General features: G+C 36.2%; 1 protein-coding gene and 1 non-coding gene across 2 annotated transcripts in view; both read right to left on the reverse strand.

Moving 5' to 3' along the window:
• SLC5A8 (solute carrier family 5 member 8) overlaps positions 1 to 18,305 on the reverse strand; it is a 57,991-nt gene that overhangs the window by 29,197 nt on the left and 10,489 nt on the right. The window contains exons 4-9 of the mRNA XM_008004393.3: positions 13,668 to 13,735; positions 12,199 to 12,353; positions 9,059 to 9,199; positions 5,961 to 6,090; positions 2,722 to 2,810; positions 1,417 to 1,529 (exon numbers count right to left, since the gene is read on the reverse strand). Coding sequence (XP_008002584.1) covers positions 1,417 to 1,529; positions 2,722 to 2,810; positions 5,961 to 6,090; positions 9,059 to 9,199; positions 12,199 to 12,353; positions 13,668 to 13,735 — 696 coding nt within the window. The remainder of the gene's footprint in view (positions 1 to 1,416; positions 1,530 to 2,721; positions 2,811 to 5,960; positions 6,091 to 9,058; positions 9,200 to 12,198; positions 12,354 to 13,667; positions 13,736 to 18,305) is intronic.
• On the reverse strand, positions 17,822 to 17,928 carry LOC119623943 (U6 spliceosomal RNA). The gene has a single exon (XR_005240044.1). It is a non-coding gene; the product is annotated as a U6 spliceosomal RNA (small nuclear RNA).

Consider the following 18,305-nt stretch of genomic DNA (forward strand, 5'->3'; position numbering starts at 1 on the left):
ATGAATGAAAATCTCATCTATATTAGCAAAGTTGATTTGTCATTCATCAACATCATTCCATGAGCACCAGCTAGTGCCTCCTGTTTTATATGCATTATCTCAAAACCCAATTCTGCAAAGTGTTTGTGTGCCCATTTTCCATATAGAGAAATAGAGGCTTGTATGGGTAACTGGATTTTCTCAAGGTTAACAGCTAGTAAATTAACAAAACAAGAGTGGGTTTGTCTCACTTCAAAAGCATCTATTCATTCTACTAACCACACAGCTTCAATAATCCCACAGTGAACCAGTCTAAAACCCCTTTAGGAAGCATTGCATCATTCTGAAATTATGCTCCAGGATTAAAATTGGGTACATAATAAAATGATGCATTACTATTTAAATTTAGGGAACACTGAAGAATATAAATTAAGGACTCATTCCAGGCTACAGTTGTGGCAATTTTACATAGAATTATGACTCCTAATAGGGTATAATTTACTATTTCTTTGACCGTCTATTAATGTTATTGTGTTGAGGTTAAAGATTCTTTCTCAAAAAGGAATTTGTTAGTCATTCATTTCAAGGTGTCAAAATGAAGAATGCAGTACATTGGCAAGATTTCTTTGAGTTGGATATTACATTTGAGACATCTGGGAACTGAAGGTGCTTAAACCAGTCTATTCAAGCTGGTATTTAACCCCTAATGATGCTCTACAATTGAACAGAACAGAAGTTGAGAATTTCTTGCACAAATTTATAGTTCATCTCCAGGACAGTGTACATAAGCAGACAGAACAGACAACTAAGACGAGTCAAAATTCATAACACTCTGTTTCTTTATCTTCAATTCATCTAATCTATTAATCTAATTTAATGTAATCCTCTGTAAACGTTTGGGAAGTGTTTATGGGAAGACTACGTAACTGAAACTGACTGCAAGTTGCTTCCACTTGCAGTTAATCTTCAATGTCTTCTTAGGTAACACAGAAATCTTCAGTGCCTTCTTAGGTAACACAGAAAAAGTGTGGCTCTTGGTTCCAAAGTAGGGATATTTCTTAGAACTGTGGACTACAGTTGAAAAGGAAAATAGTTGAATTTGTGTGTGTGTGTGGCTAAGAATTTTAACACAAATTTAGGATAGGATGAAGGCACAGGAAAAAAAGGACAGCCAAATCGGTCCCCTGCAAATTGTCGTTTGTGGTTCACTGACAATTAATTGTTTGAAGTGTCTCCCAAATCTTGATTACAGATATGGTAACGTTAAACACTGATACAAACATTTTAAAAAATCTGCATTGTCATAGGCATACATATGTGAATATCCATTCATAATCAGAGGTTCTTCCTCTGTAGCTTCAGTGGAAAAAAATTTTTTTGTGTCTCAAAAAAATCATCTCTCTGAGCTAAAATGGAATTGTGAAAACAGAAACTTACTCATTCCTTGGGAAATCCAAGACAGAGACCTTTCTGAGAGCGATCTGAAGTAAGGTTTGATTAGATCTTCCACAGTTACTGCTGCTAAGGCATTAATACTGGAGGACACTGTGCTGTAAGGGAAAAAAAACTTTTGATTTATAATATTTTACCTTTAATAATACTTTAAGTGGGAATGAGAAAGGGGGAAACAAATTGACACTTCTAAAATATAACCTGATTTCTACTATGCTATTTTTATTTTATTTTATTATTATTTTTTTTTTTGAGACAGCTGGAGTGCAATGGCATGATCTCAGCTCACAGCAAGCTCCGCCTCCCGGGTTCACGCCATTCTCCTGCCTTAGCCTTCAGAGGAGCTGGAACTGCAGGCACCCGCCACCACGCCCAGCTAATTTTTTGTATTTTTAGTAGAGATGGGGTTTTTCTGTGTTAGCCAGGATGGTCTCGATCTCCTGACCTCGCGATCCACCTGCCTTGGCCTCCCAAAGTGCTGGGATTACAGGCGTGGGCCACCACACCCGGCTCTACTATGCTATTTTTAATAATCACAGCACTGCCTTTCTGGAAACTGTTATCATCCAAAAATGATATTCAGGCAATAGCTACAGGCTTGACAGTAAAAGAGAAAGGATATGTTAATGTTGCTTCCACTTGCAGTTAATCTTCAGTGTCTAAAAGAATCTACACAGATTACTCCATATTCTTATAAATAACAACTTTAAAAATTATTTTTCTTTGTGCATAGAAAGGACTGTCATAAGTCCTTCCTACCATGTGCTGTAAATGTCAACAATATGAATTTCCTGAATCCCCACTAACGCACACTGTACATGTTGATAATAACAATTCTCTGGAGGAAAGGGCAATGATAGATCACAAAATGTAAGACACTTTGGGCAGTATATATTATTCAACATGTAAATGGAAGATTTCATTCTAATTTTCCAGTTGACCATGCTTTAGCCTCATGTGTGTTTTCAATCAAGACTGTGGCACCCATTTTTTATCATCAGTGAAAGCTACCATCAACTGATCATCATTATTGTGACCATAGAGTATCACATCATAGGATGTATGATGGTATATTAGAGAGCAGGGACCTAGTTAAAAGTGGAGCTGATGACAACAGGACACTAGTCCACAGAGATAAGTCAGACCACAGAGAGGACACATGCAGCAGATTGCCTACTTTGGGCCACCTGTGTCCATGCCCAGAACTTCACATTATCACCCTAAAGTATCTAATAACAAAAGAAAGATCCCAACAGAGAAATCATGTGTTATTAGAGTCATAGTTCATACCTTAACGTCCCACTGTAAGCACAGGCCACAAAAAGTCCAGGAAGTCCTGGATAATCTTGCAGAATGTCCAGTACCAAATAAGGCATGAGCTGAAAAATTCCAACATTTATTTCCAAGTACTTTTCGCTACTGAATAAAATTAATGAATGCCTAGTTTATCATTTATCTTGTCTCCTTCAGGAACTGAAAGGAGCTATTCCACACAACTGAAATTTTCAAATACCTAAAATTAAACCTTTTAACTACTAACATTTAGAGAAACGAATAGCACAGTAGTTAAGTAAAGAGGCTTTGGATTCACACAGATACGGCTTTTGTAACTGAAGTTCTGAGCCCCAGCTTCCTCATCTATAAAATAGTGGTAATAATACTAACCTTATAGAGTTGCTGTAAAAGTTAATTTAGATAATTTATGTAAAACTCATAGTATAGTATATGGAATATAATAAATGCTCAAAACAATGTAGTTGCTATTCTTGGGAATAATAAGTTGTTTTAAAGGATATATTTGACACACCTCTGTGCTTAAGTAAGCAGCATCTGCTTAACTTTACTTGATGACTCAAGGCCATTTTGTGAACTTTAGTCACTGCCCAGGATAGAAGATGTAATTTTAGCTGCATCAAGTACGAGACATAGTGATGGGTGGAGAATGACTTCAGGAAATCCCTTAAACTTGCTTCTTTCAAAAAACTTCCTGATACTAACTTGCTTTTGATAACTTCTATTTTAAAAAATAAATATCAAATAAGGATAATAAAGCGTGTGACTTCAGGACTCTGTTGCATGGCAGTTTTTCTACAAAATCAGTTTCCGATCAAAAGAGTCCTAAGTGGACAATTTTCTAGAAGAGTGTCCTCTCATGTGCATTAAAACCTGAACTTCTCCCACAGTACAGAGCAGATGGCATGTCCTATTTTATCAGCTTCCATAGCCTCTTCAATTTCATTTAACAATAGTGTGCTTATGGGATATGGAAGAACTTCCTCCACTGTTGAAAGGGAATGTTTCAACAGTAGGATTGTTTCAGTTCTTTTAGGATTGCGTTCTCCACTTTTCCAAAGCTTACTAATTCTTTATTCTCAGAAAAATGGAATAGCATTTATCCCTATATGAGATCAAGACCCAATTTTCCCAAAATATCATAAAAGTTTAACTTTAAACAATGTTCCACAAATAGCAAAAGTAGGTTCCATCTATAGTGTTATAGCAAGGTCCAAAATCCTCTATCCTGTCTTCAACTTTCTCAAAAATCTGCGATGTAATTATTTCATGTCTGAGTGGCTCCCTCAAGTATAGGTAGAAACAATGAAATAGGATTGATAGAGAAGAAAATAGTAAAACTACATCTAGGAACTGGCCTGCTTCCTCTGGGCAAACGCAGGCAGAGCATAGAGAAACATATCCTTGCTCTCTCGAGGATAAGGGGTTTTTTTGTATTTGTTTTTTTGTTTTAAGACAGTCTCCCTCTCTCACCCAGGTTGGAGTACAGTGGCTTGATCTTGGCTCACTGCAATCTCCACCTCCCAGGTTCAAGCAATTCTCCTGCCTCAGCCTCCTGTGTAGCTGGGATTACGGGAGTCCACCACTACGCCCGGCTAATTTTTGCATTTTTAATAGAGACGGATTTTACCATGTTGGCCAGGCTAGTCTTGAACTCCTGACCTCAAGTGATTTGCCTGCCTCATCCTCCCAAAGTGCTAAGATTACAGGCGTGAGCCACCACGACTGGGTAATAAGGTTCTGACACAATCTTCCACTGTCTTATTTGCACGGTATCCCCAGTGAAATGTTAATTGAATTTACTTGTTAACTAACACAGTCCTGGAAACATCAGTTGAGGAGAAACCTTCACGGGCTGTCTAAGCGTGTACAGGCAAGACACCCTGAATATATTTTACAAGATGTCTCAAAGGTGGGAAGTCGTAGGGACTTTTTTTTTTTTTTTTTTTTTTTTTTTTTTTTTTTTTTTGCCCAGGGTAAAGGCAAAGTACATTAAAAACTTTTTTTTAAGTCCTTATTGTCTTCATGATACAAACTACAGACAATATAGATTGATAACAGTCACAAAATATTCTTTATTAGAGGGAATGTAACAGAAGAGTGCCTCCATCTTCACAGTAAACGTGATTCTTACCTTCTCTGAGAGAACAGGGAGGGTGTGTTTATCAAAAGGAGGGCATAAGGTAAGATAGGGTTGAGAAACAGCCCCAGGGTGTTTTTATTTTCCAGCCTCCACAAAGTTGTATTTTTCTGGGAGCATGAGATGCATTTGCATCAACAGAAATTCAATCTATTTTCATTCTAATGAATCCCCTAGGAACTTGTTCTGCAGGCGAGTCTTAGAAAATAATTTTGGCAAGAACTCAGGCTTTAGAGTTGGGCAATCCTGGGTTTGAATTCTAGTTCCCCTTTTTGAAAGACAATAAATGGCACAGAGGTTCAAAGTTAGGACTCTGGTGGCAGCTGGCGTGGTTTTAAATCCTGGCTTCAGGTTACTAGCTAGTTACTCACTTAAATTTTTTAGGTCTGAATTCTCTCATCTTTGAAAGGGAGATAATCGTAGAACCTACATCAGAGGGTGACTGTGAAGATTAAAAGTTGAAATTTATATGAAGCATCTATGGTAGTGCCTGGCCCATGGTGGGTATTTGATAACTGCTCATAGTTATTCTTACTTATTAGCAATGTGACCTTGGGTAAGTCATATAACCTCTCTGAGAAGCATTTCCTCATCTGTAAAATCAGGATTACGGGGTTGTGAGAATTAAATGAAGCATGTCAATCTCCTGGCACAGAATCTCACCACAGAGTGGGTACTCAATAAATATTCACTTATTAGATCCATCTCTCCATCATTTAAAAATTGGAAGATAAATTGTTTATAAATGAATGCTCTAACAAGCACCCACAAAATGTTCTATAGTACAATGGTTTGTGTAGTTTTAAAAAAACAAAACAAAACTGTGTCTACATTCCTACTCCTAACCTTGAGCTATTTCTATTTAACACTCTACTTGACTTTTCCTGGTGTTTCCATATTTTAATTTTAGATGCAGTACTCTTCATTCTTGCTATACCTGCTAAAATAAATTCTTACCAAAGTTTTATAGAAACGTAAGATGATTATGGCAAGTTCACTTTCCGTTTCTCTACAAGAATAGGAATGATCCTTCCTCTCAACTCATAAGCTTTTTGAATATTATTCATACACCTGTAAGAAAGACATGGTACTGAACCTGGTCTGGTGCAGACACTTTCTTGGCTGTCCAAGGATCACAGTCACGGTACCTAGAATATAGGGCGAGTCCACAAAACACTGAGCACGTGAGGATTGCCCAGAGTCCCACAAGATTGATGTAGAGAGACCTAAAGAAGTGAAAACAAACCAGCAAAAGACAACTGTAATTTCTGTCCCAAAGATTAGGGAACCTGTTATATAAACAAAAGAGACCCTCATGATTAGACTCAATAAATGCACAATATCTTTTGATTGTCTAAAACACTACTTATTTTATTCTAGTCTAATATTCTGCTTATGATACCAATCAATCGACAGTGTATTTGTAAATAGTTGAACGGATGGGACTTCCCCATGAAAGAGTGTACGCTCATGGTCGAAGCTCCAGGGGCATTGGTAGCTTTATAAAGGTACCTAGTTATACTACTTCAGGTCTTCTTGTCATGAAATAAGGATTTTAATCGTCAACCGAGCATTAACTATTACTCATTCTCCTTTTAAAAGTAATGCCACTGTAAACTGCTAAACACTGTCAACATTTACACAGTAACTCATGAAACTTGTTTAAATGTTGTTTATAAGACCACACATTAAGTAAGAATGCAAACCTGTCTTCCTTGGACAGGTATCTTCTCAAACAATGTTCAGCACTGTAATATATTGTGTGTGCTCCAGTAGAGAATAAAGGTTTACACACAGCACTGGAGCCAGTTCAGAGCATAAATCCTGGCTCTACCATATGTGACCCTGGGCAAGTAATTCAACCTATCTGATCTTCAGTTTCTTCATTGAAGCATAGAATAGCAATGCCCACGTCACAAAGTTATAAAACTAAATGAAACATGGTACTTACATGCAATAAACCCCTGTTAAGTTATTGATATTGGTTATTGATATTAGTGTTAATGTTATTGAATCCTATGTCTTAATAATCAGTTGAATAGCAAACATTTCTCTTGCTAAGATGGCCACATATTTTTTCCACTGGTGCTGTAGTAGACAGTGATGAGCTGCCCTAAGTGGAAAAGAGGTACCATCCCTGAAGTCATGCCTCCTTCTTCCCAATGCTCCAGGGAGTCTGCATCCAATGAAAAATTGATTCAGAGGTTTAAAGGCCCAGTCCCCTCACCCTAACATGGGACTAGTCTGAAGAGCCATCCTAGCTCTAGAACTCCCTTTGAGGCCTCTGTTCAGATTGCATAACAGTCTAGCCTCTCGTCAATCCTATTTCCTTTTCTTCCCTATTTCCTTTTCTTCCTATTTCCTTTTCTTCCCTTTTACATATAGTGATTCTCTGATAAACTCTTCCATGCTAACCTCAACCTCAGAGTCTGCTTCTGGAAGAACCAAAGATGGGTTTATCAGATTTACCCTTCTCCCTTGAATTGACTAACATTGCAGTATGTTTTGCTATTGTTAGCTCATCTCCAAATCACCAGAAAATTATGTCCAGATACTCTGTTGCCCAAACACCTCCTCTGTCTTATATATGAGTTTAATATATTGTTTAAGATCACTTTTATGCTGTTCAAATTGACCATTTATCAACATCTCACACTGTCTTTTGTCAATCATTATCAGTAGGTCTTGGCTTTTTAGCAGGCATTAATTCTCCCCATAGCATAAGTGCAAGAAGGCAGATGAAAATTAGTCCCCTGGGTTCAGAGAGTCTGCTTCATGCAGATCCAATATGCTTATGGTAATTGATTTTTATCAAGAAAGCTCTAATGCTGTTATTTAAGTAATCAGGTCGGGCTTTTTGGGTTTCATGTTCCCAAGGGAAGAGAAGAAGAGCTTGTCCACAATTACTCTGGAACAGGTATCAGCTCTAGTATAGATTTAAAAGTATAATAGACTACTGTATCTACAAATTACATTCCTCCAAAATTCCCTAAAATACCAGAATCCTTAAGTTCATTTTGGGGGGATCCCATATCCAATTATTATATCCATATTCATATAGATTTTTCACTGTGAGTTCTTCAAAGATTTGGGTAATCTCTAAACCAATTTACTTTCAATATATTGAGTTCTGACATATGACATCACAATATTTTCATTTTCTCCTTTGAATAGAAATAGAATTGTCCCTCCTTCCCTCACCCTATCTACCCTGGACTCTTATTCAATCTCCTTAGAGCTTTGAAGCCCCTAAAAGCATGTGAGCAGAGTCAGCCTATTTATCAGCACAAGGAGTGGTGAGCACTGCAGTGATGTGATGCCTCCGAAGAAGGAACCAGCCACCATTCCACACTCTTTGCTCAAACCAAGATGGGCTTGAGAGTTCTGGACCATGCTGTCTTTCCTACCTCTGTGAATTCATCCAAATCACTCCACCTACCTAGAATGCCTTCCTACTCTTCTCCACCTGCCCAAATTATGATCATTCTTCATATTCATTTTGCCAGTTCAATAGGAATCTCTCATCCATCCTCCACCTTCACATCACATCAGTTGAAGTGGAAAAAGGAACTTACATTTACTAGGCCTTTACCACGCGTATGCCAAACACAGTATTTTACAACACCTCCCATGAGGTATACAGTATTTCTTATGCTCCTTTTACAAGTTTAGAAACTGCAGCTCAAAGAGACTGCAGAATGTGCCCAGGATCACTCAAGTAGCAAGTATTAGAGCAGGGTTATAAACGTATGACTGTGTCTGAAAATGAAAGACAAAGCACTATATATACTCTGGAACATTTTCTCTATTGTTATATTGTTTCATGAAACTGTTATATATCTCTAATATTATTTTATTTTTTAGCATTCTTGCATGTATTTTCCTAATTTGAGATTAACTTTCTTCATGACAAAGGCCATATATATTTATCCCCCATAGGTTCTTATGCAAATAGATGCACAACACATGCTGATTTGTTTTCATTAATAATTTCTATAAATATCTTCAAATAGCTGATTTAAAACATACAGTACCACTTTGTTCTTGGTCCTTTTGTAACCAAATATATCATTTATCTCTTGGAATTTCATGACACAAAACACATAAAGGAGCTAAACGTGACTTTCCTAGAAGAGTTTCCATAAAGACAACTGATGGTTATTAATGCTTCATATACCATGGTGTATGACTTACAATTTTGCCTGGAATCTGCTTTTACAAGAAATATATCTCTGCACCTGGGATTGGTTGACACCGTAGATGCTGCTCCATGTGAAGGTCCCTCCTATAATAATTGTCCAGAAGGTGTGTCTTTGCAAAGGGTTAGGATTAAAACTAAATGACAAGAAAGAGAAAACAAATCTGAACTATTAGCAGAGACTAAAAAAATCCTCTTAGACTATATTTGGAAGCAAGCAAGGTATATTTATATATACAACACATACATAAATATGTACAAATTTATTAATTAACTTAAAAGGTAGAAATATTTCCAACTTAAGTTCAATGAAATGAAAAATATTATTTTCAGAGATCTGGAAATACTAGAAGAGACTAGGGGGAAATGAATGTTGCAATCATTCTGAGCATTTATATAAATTGTTCTCCTGTGATCTAAGGAAACTGTCATTTGAACAAATCTGACATGATGTAATCAGAGAACATGAAACAAAGAGAAAGAGAGAGAGGAAAACATTCCTAAGTGTACCGCAGCAGTAGAGATGGCACTAAAATGAACACAAAATTAATAACACATTGTGTATAGAATTCCTCTCCCAGCACATGTAGTCATAGCTCTAATCTATATTCATGTTCAACTAATCAGTCAATTAATGCAGTTTAAAGTTTTGCATTTTCTAAAAGCTGCATGTCACTGTAATCATGCTTTATTAAAATGCTGTGTGTACAAGCTAAATACTAATAGTTTAAAACCACTTGATGACATCATGTACGTAAGTCCAAAACATTGTCACAGAGAAAGCTTGACTTCCATGTTTGAAAGATCTTTTAATCCTTTTTATTGGAAGGAATGATTTTGTTCATCTCTGATACACAATATGAGCTAGAAAACTTTCTGCAAAGTTAGCTTTCATGGGCACTTCCTTAAAATTATGAAATTTTGCAAATTCATGTCAAATCTTATATTTGAGATCCATTGAGTAAAGTGCTCTAATTGTATGCATATTCTGGAATTCTTATGGAAATGTAAGAGCCTCTATTTCATATCAATGTTTTAAGAGTTTCAAGAGTGTTGACCCTTTCTTCCCAAGAGAGAAGCTACTACATTAGCTAACTGAAGAGACAAAAGGAGTCAGTGAGCTATCTGAGGGAAATATGACAAGATTTAAAACACTCAATTTAGTGGTTTAGGCCATACAGAATATATAGGCCAATGGCAGACAACACAGAAAATACCAATACAATATCCTTCTTCTCTTCATTTATCTTAATTTGAGCAATACTTTGTCTACCGTATTCTCAAAACATATCAGAACAACAAGGGATACTCCTGAAAAGTATGAAACACAAATAGGTTTTTTATTGTTGCTTAATGACTTTCAAAGCTAAGGTCATAAAAATGTCTAATCTTTTTTTAAGAATCTCTTACTAATGTATATAAGCTATCGCTTCGGTGCTCCAATATATATGTATCCTTCATATAAAGTGACAGCTATCTTGCAGAAAAATGACTGGTTCCATACCCTCTCTCCTCAGCCTGGCCTACCAGGAAGAGATTTGGGAGTAATCAAGAGTAGCCATTGGTTGTTTCCACTTCCTGGACTTCCCCTTTCCCTGTTCTGGTAACAGCAACCTAGGTTTGCTTTGGGGAAACCACCATTTCTCCATTAAATAGTCTCGATTGACAATCAGTCAAAATATCTTGTTCTGCTCTAGCCAAAGGGTGGAACCATGTCCCAAGCTAGGCAACTAGAGGCTCTTTTCCTTAGAATCTGAATCTTGAGCTAAAAGAAGGAAATAAATATTGAAAATAGTTGAAGTTGATTCACTAAAATCTATTCCTGCACATTAACACATTGACCCTGTCCAATTTCTGAAAAAGCTTTTCTCAAACTTTGGTGCTTATTTTCAGAAGACCAGAAAAGAGCCACCAAGTGCAAAATGGGTTTTGTTTCTTAAGACTGCCTACTCAAAGTGGGGCTGCTATCTCAAAGAGAAGGTAGGCTAGTTCAAGACGACATGGGTGCCTTTCCATATTGTAAAAGGACAACACTATTGATCCAAAACAGAAGGTGTTTTCAATATTCTTTTGAATTGTGTGATATACTTGGGATGAAATATCTAGTCTCTTCATTGTTCTTTATTTAGGAAAACTGAATCGCTGTTTAAAACATGTTACATCATGTGCTGTACTGTCACTTGAAGCATCGACCACAACTTTCCTAGTCAATTCTCTAGAAATAATACTTAATATTAGATAATGCTCATTATATATGACATACACATACATATATAATTACAATACATAATCATAAGCTACTATGTTAATATACTATATATTGCCAGGACAACATCAAAAGAGAAACTCTCAAAGTTGCTTAAAACAAAGAATTGTCAAGATGAAATCACTATCTTTCAGTGTCTCTCTCTCTCTCTCTCTCTTTTTTTTTTTTATGGCAGGTGCTAATCTATATGCTAGTGTTTGTCTGTTAAGAGGCTACCTTTTCCTTTTTTTTTTTTTTAGAGAGTCTCACTCTGTTGCACAGGTTGGAGTGTGGTGGCGTGATCTTGGCTCACTGCAACCTCTACCTCCTGGGTTCAAGCAATTCTCCTGCCTCAGCTTCCCAAGTAACTGCGATTACAGGTGCACACCACCACGCCTGGCTAATTTTTTGTATTTTTGGTAGAGATGGGGTTTCACCATGTTGGCCAGGCTGCTCTCGAACTCCTGGCCTTAGGTGATCCACCTACCTTGGCCTCCCAAAGTGCTGCGATTACAGATGTGAGCCACCGCACCCGGCCAGAAGCTGCCTTTTCTTAACTTTCCACTGTCTCTTTCCTTACCACCCTGTCCCACTTTTCAACCTATTCTGGACTTTAACACCTGGAAGAAAATACTTTTTTTTGCTTTAAATCCCTTCTCAGGAGGAAACATCGCTCTAAGCACCATGTAGCTAAGTACCATCTGACTGGTTTAATCCCTTAAAGAACAGAGGGAGGCTCCTTACATATTCACTTCTCTGCTTCAATTTGCTCTACCACATCCTTAGCAATTTGTTGGTTTGTTTTTTAATGTAAATCTACTATTTCAATAAAGAGATTATTTTTAAAGAATATAAAAGATGTGTTCAGTTGCCCAAGTAGTAGACACTTACTTCCAGAAATTTAATCTTCCACCATTATAGGCATCATTTAAAATAGTGCTGATTCCACCTTGAATCACCGCAGCCTGTATAATCACGGATGCAAATCCAGCCACCATGATCCCAACTTGAAAAACATCTGTCCAGATAACTGCTTTAAGACCACCCTTTGAGGGAAAGTATATTAGGATTAATGCTTCTATCGGACATTATTAAGTATCTACTTGCTTATACACTCTGCTGGACAAAAATGATAAAAACATGAATGTTGGCCAAGAAGTGCACTCAAGGGAAACAGTCAGGTTGGGAGAATCTTCATACAGAAGGATATATTTAAATCAAGCCTTCAAACATAAGCAGAGGCAAAGATGGAGGGTCTGTCCAGCAGAGAAAGCAGCATAGGCAAAAGCATAAAGGAGTCAAACTACACGGCGTGCTGAATGTGGCCAGATACATTCCACAGAATGCAGTGGAGCAGTGTCAGGAGATTGTTGGGAAGAAAAATTCGAGTCAAATTACTAGTAAATAATATGAATTTTATCCTACAGGCAGAGCTGATGTTTAATTGATTTGCACTCAGGTGGTCATATCTGCTGTTAAATACTATAAATGATCTGTACTAGCCACCACCAGAAATTTCCCAAGTTTCTCTATGACCTGAGCTGAAGCAGCACCTGGCTGAAGGCCCCATCTTCTACATGATCCAGCACCTAAAGGGTTAAGACATAGAGTATCAAGGATTCCATAAGATTTTGTCACTGCTGAGGACCAGCACACATAATAATATCAGTGCCAAGCCATGCTGGTTTTGCATATTTTGTCACCCCTATCTAGAAGCAAGGGGAAATTATCACAGGTTTGTTTTTGTTTTGAGACAGGGTTTTCTTTGCCACCCAAGCTGGAGTGCAGTGGTGCAATCACAGCTCACTGCAGCCTCAAACTCTTGGGCTCAGGCGATCCTCCCATCTCAGTCTCCCAAGTAGCTGGGACTACAGGTGTATGCCACATTCCTGGCTAATTTTTAAACTTTTTTTTGTTTGTTTTTTGTAGAGACAGAGTCTCACTATGTTGCCCAGGCTGGTCTCAAATTCCTGGGCTCATGCGATCCTTCCACCTTGGCCTCCCAAATTGCTGCTATTACAGGCAGGAGCCACTGGGCCCAGACCTATAATAGGTTTTTCAGCTGAGGAATAGTATGAGCACAAATATAAAAACTTGGCAACCGTACAGATGAATCAGGAGACAAGACTGGGAACCACTGCAATGGATCAAATGAAAGAAAAAATTTCAGTTATGCTCCATTTTCTATAAAGGATCAAATTATACTACAGACTATTTCTCACACAAAAAAGTTACCCTGTGGGAGGTCAGGAATAGGAACGTAGGTATGGAAAAACCAGACTACAGTATACAACAACTGGAATTTTCAATTTTGCAAAGCAAGTGGGTAGGGTGAAAAGGGAAATACATCCTGGACGTACCAGTGTGCAGTAGAATGTGCAGACCACTCCTGTTGCCACCACCGCGCCCCACAGATCAAATCCCGTGACTGTAGAAAAAAAAAAAAGAAATAGCACAATAAAAATAATCCTCAAAAATCATCAGAGAAGGAAGCTATATTATTTATCAGGCACCTTCCTCTATACCCACTTGCCTAAAGCCAAAACTAGGTCCAAATCTCATAAATGGCTCAAAAACAAACGGAGTTTAAAATTCTATTTGATAATTTTCTACCCTCAGACACACAGATCTGACACTGGCTTAATTCAATACATGGAAAGGCATTTATATTGTAATTAAGCTAAGAAACTCCTTGATACTGTGATGGGTATTTCTTATCTCTCTCCCCATTAGACACAGTTCAAATAAACACTCTATTTTTATGTATTATGTTGCAAATACTTGAATTTGAGGATAATGTATCATACTGACAATCATAATGACAATATCAAATTGCTATGATGTGTAGATTCAAATTTCAAATGAAGACAACGTTAAAGGATCCAAATGTAATCTTTATAACATTCAAGATTGCAGATCTGATTTTAGAAATTTAACAAAGGTGACTGTAACGCTTTTTTTGTGTTTTTTTGTTTTTTTTTTTTTTTGAAGACGAAGTCTTGCTTTGTTACCAGACTGGAGTGCAGTGGTGTGATCTCTTGGGTTCAAGCAATTCATCTGCCTCAGCCTCCTGAGTAGCCGGGACTACAGGCGCGTACCACCATGCCCAGCTAATTTTTTGTATTTTTAGTAGAGACGGGTTTCACTATGTTGGACATGATGGTCTCAATCTCCTGACCTCATGATCCACCTGCCTCAGCCTCCCAAAGTGCTGGGATTACAAGCGTGAGCCACCGTGCCCAGTCGGTAATGCTTTTTTAAAAACTTTTAAGTTCAGACGTACATGTGGAGGTTTGTTACACAGGTGAGCTTGTGTCATGGGGGTTCCTTGTACAGATGATTTCATCACCCAGGTATCAAGCCTAGTACCCATTAACCTACTTGTCGTTTTTCCTGATCCTCTTCCTCTTCCCACCTTCCACCCTCCAATAGGCCCCACTGTGTGTTGTTCCCCTCTGTGTGTCCATGTAAACCCACTATTTCACCAGTCCTTGAAGAAGGTGTTACTAAGATATGTGCTACCAAAATGTGATCTAGATGGAGAAAAGTCTTTATAATTTGCTCCTATTTAAGAAGTGGGGAGTCTTATTTCATTTTTTTAAAAGAAAAGAACTGTGCTCATTTCAGCAGTACATATACTAAAATTAAAGGATAAATTGAAGCCAAAAAATTACTTCTAGGAGAGGGAGAAAACCGGGTAGAGAAGACAGAGATACAAGTCAGGCTACTTTAAACATATTTTGATGTATACATTTCACTTTGGAATACATAAATATTCCACATAATTATAAATTTAAATTAGAAAAAAAGCTCCTCAAAAATCAAGTGCGAAATGAAATAAATGGAACCTAACTGTACATCAAGTTTGTGACATTACTACACAGAGGAAGTATGTCACAAAATATTTAACACGATAATTTAACATACATTCCTACTGAGATACACCTAAGAAAAAAGAACAACAAAGAATAATATTTTTAACTGTGTTAGGCCATTATATTATTCATTATGGCTTAGAGTTGCTCTTCTAAAACTATTACATCTGTGGCTCTCAATCGTGACTGCACATTAAAATCTACAGAGGAGATTTATAAAATCCTGATAACTGGGCCACTCAACAGCCTAATTAACTCAGAGTCCTGGTGATGGGGACCAAGGTATTGGTATTTTTGAAAGCCCCCCAAGTGAGTCCAATATGCAGCCAACGTTAAAATCAGGAGGAACTTAAGACGGCACCTGCTGGATAAAAATGGGTTGAGAATCAATAATAATACTAACGATAATGCTATGAAATAACAGCAAACATTTAAATCCATGAGTTCGTAATAATTTTTTTAAAATCTCAGTCACCCTTGGGGGATAGTATGGAACCAAGTTAATATTTTTAAAATTCATAAAGGGAAAAATCTGACATTTATCCTCCCTTTCCTATACAAACTATTTTTCAGAGAAGATAAATAGTTGATAACAGGAAGTTTCTCTTTATAGCAGTATTCCATCTAACTAATGAAGAATTCACAGAACCAGAATACTCCATTTTATAAGCCCTAATGAAATAATAAATCTAGAATGATCATCAATAGCTGCTGATAATTTTTTAAACGACATTCTGGGTCTCCTGAAGGAAATAAACTTATAGATACTGCCTATGAAATATGATTTCCAAAAAGTTGAAGCGGAGTCTGAAGAAGAGTCTAGATCTAACTACAACTAGTAAACTACTACCAGTTTACAAGAAATACAGAGGAATGGTGAACATTAAATGACCCCATACAGATGTAATTGTTAAACCTAGAACCTGGAAAACTGGGCAGAACAAATAACCCAGTTTCTTCAGCAAATAAGTTGCAATTTAAATGAAAAGAAATAGAAGGGAGATTGTAAATCTAAAAAGAGACTTTAAAAGAGCTTCAAAATACATTCAGTAAAAATTGACAGAGAAATACGAGCAATAGAAAAAATAGTAATTATATTTGGAGATTTTAGCATCCTTCTCTCAGCAATTGATAGAATAAGCAAAAAAAAAAATCCATAAAGATATGGAAGATGTGATAATAACACTATTAGCCAACTAAACGTTTGACCTTATAGAACATTACATCCAACAAGCATACAATATACGTTCTTTTTGAGAGCACATGGAATGTTCAAGATAGACCTGATCCTGGGCCATAAAACAAATTCATAAATTTCAAATGATTAAAATCATATTAGTTCTCTGACCAAAGCAGTATTAATTTAGGAATAAATAACAAAAAGACATGATAGAAAATCCTCAAATATTGAAAATTAAGCAATACACTTCTAAATAACCCATGGGCAAAAGAAATTACAGGAGAAATTAGAAAATATTTTGAGAAATAAATAAAAACACAAGGTATCAAAATCTATGGGCTGCCGATAAAGCAGTGGTAAAAGAAAAATTAATAACTTTAAATGTTTACATTATGAAATAAGAAATATTTAAAATCAATGACCTAAGCTTCACCTTAAGAAGCTAGAAAACCCAAAGTGATTAGAAGAAAAGAAACAATAAACAGCACAAATTAATGAAATGGAAAACAAAGAAAATCCACAAGTCAAAACATTGGTTCTTAGAAGAGATTTAAAACATCAATAGAATACTAGAAAGATATATCAAGATAAGAAGATAGAAAAGTTATCTTATCAATATTAGGAATAATTAGAAGGGATGTCACTATAGATACTATAAACATTAAAAGCATAACAAGAGGGTATTATAAGCAGCTTCATGCCAATGAATTTGATAAGTTAGACCAAATGGAAGCATTCCCTAAAAAATACAATTTACCAAAACTGACGCCACAAGACTTTTAAAATATGAATAACTCTATATTTACAAAAGAAATTGAACCCGTAACCAAAATCTTTCTACAGAAACGAAGAGTAGGCCCAGGTGCCTTCAGGGTGAATTCTACCAAGCATGTAAGTAATAAATACACAATTTTATATAAACTATTTCAGAAAATGGAGGGAACACTTCTCAATTCATTTATTAAGCCTTATCAAAATGTTATCAAATCAAATTCATTAATATATAAAAAGGATAATATATTATGACCAAGCAGGGTTTATCCCAAGAAAGTAAAACTTGGTTTAATATTCAAAACTCAGTCAATGTAACTTTCCACATTAACATTGCAATAACACAGGAAAGAGAACTAAGAACTATGAGGATTAGAAAAGAAGTAAAATTGTCATTATTCATAAACAACATGAAAATCCTAAGGGATCTCTAAAAACCTGCTTGATTTAAAAAGTAAATTCAGCAAGTTCTAGGATGGAATATCAACATATAAAAGTCAGTTGTATTTTTATATACTTGCAATGAATAATTGAAAAATATTATAAAACCATGCCATTTGCAATAGCATAAAAACTTCAATTATCTAGGTATAAATCTAAGAAATAGTAAAAGACCTCAACATCCAAAGCTACAAAACATTACTGAGACATCTTATTTTATTTTATTATTTCTTTTCTTTCTTTTTTAAAAAATATGGAATGCTTCACAAATTTACATATCATTTTTGTGCAAGGGCCACGCTAATATTCTCTGTATTGCTCCAGTTTTAGCATACGTGCTGCCAAAGTGAGCACTAAGAGAAATTATTAAAGGTCTAGGAATGAATAGATATATCATGTGATATATTGGAAGAATATCTGCTTTTGTGAAGTGTTCAAGTCTTTGGCTCACTTTTTATTAGGTTATTTGTCTTTATTCACTTTATTATTTCAGGAGCCAATAAGCTAAGCCATAATAGTCTAATAATAAGCTAAGCCGCAATAGTCATATAAAAATGAAAATTAAAACAGCAATAAATGAAAATTAAAACAGCTATAAAATAATAGATAATACCCACTAGAATGACTGAAATAAAAAAGAATAATATCAAATATTGGCAAGGATGTAGAATGACGAGAATTCTCACATATTGCGTAGTGGACATGTAAAACGACATAACCAGTTGGAAAAG

This window comes from Chlorocebus sabaeus, chromosome 11 (genome assembly GCF_047675955.1).
Source record: "Chlorocebus sabaeus isolate Y175 chromosome 11, mChlSab1.0.hap1, whole genome shotgun sequence".
Classification (NCBI taxonomy): Eukaryota; Metazoa; Chordata; class Mammalia; order Primates; family Cercopithecidae; genus Chlorocebus; species Chlorocebus sabaeus.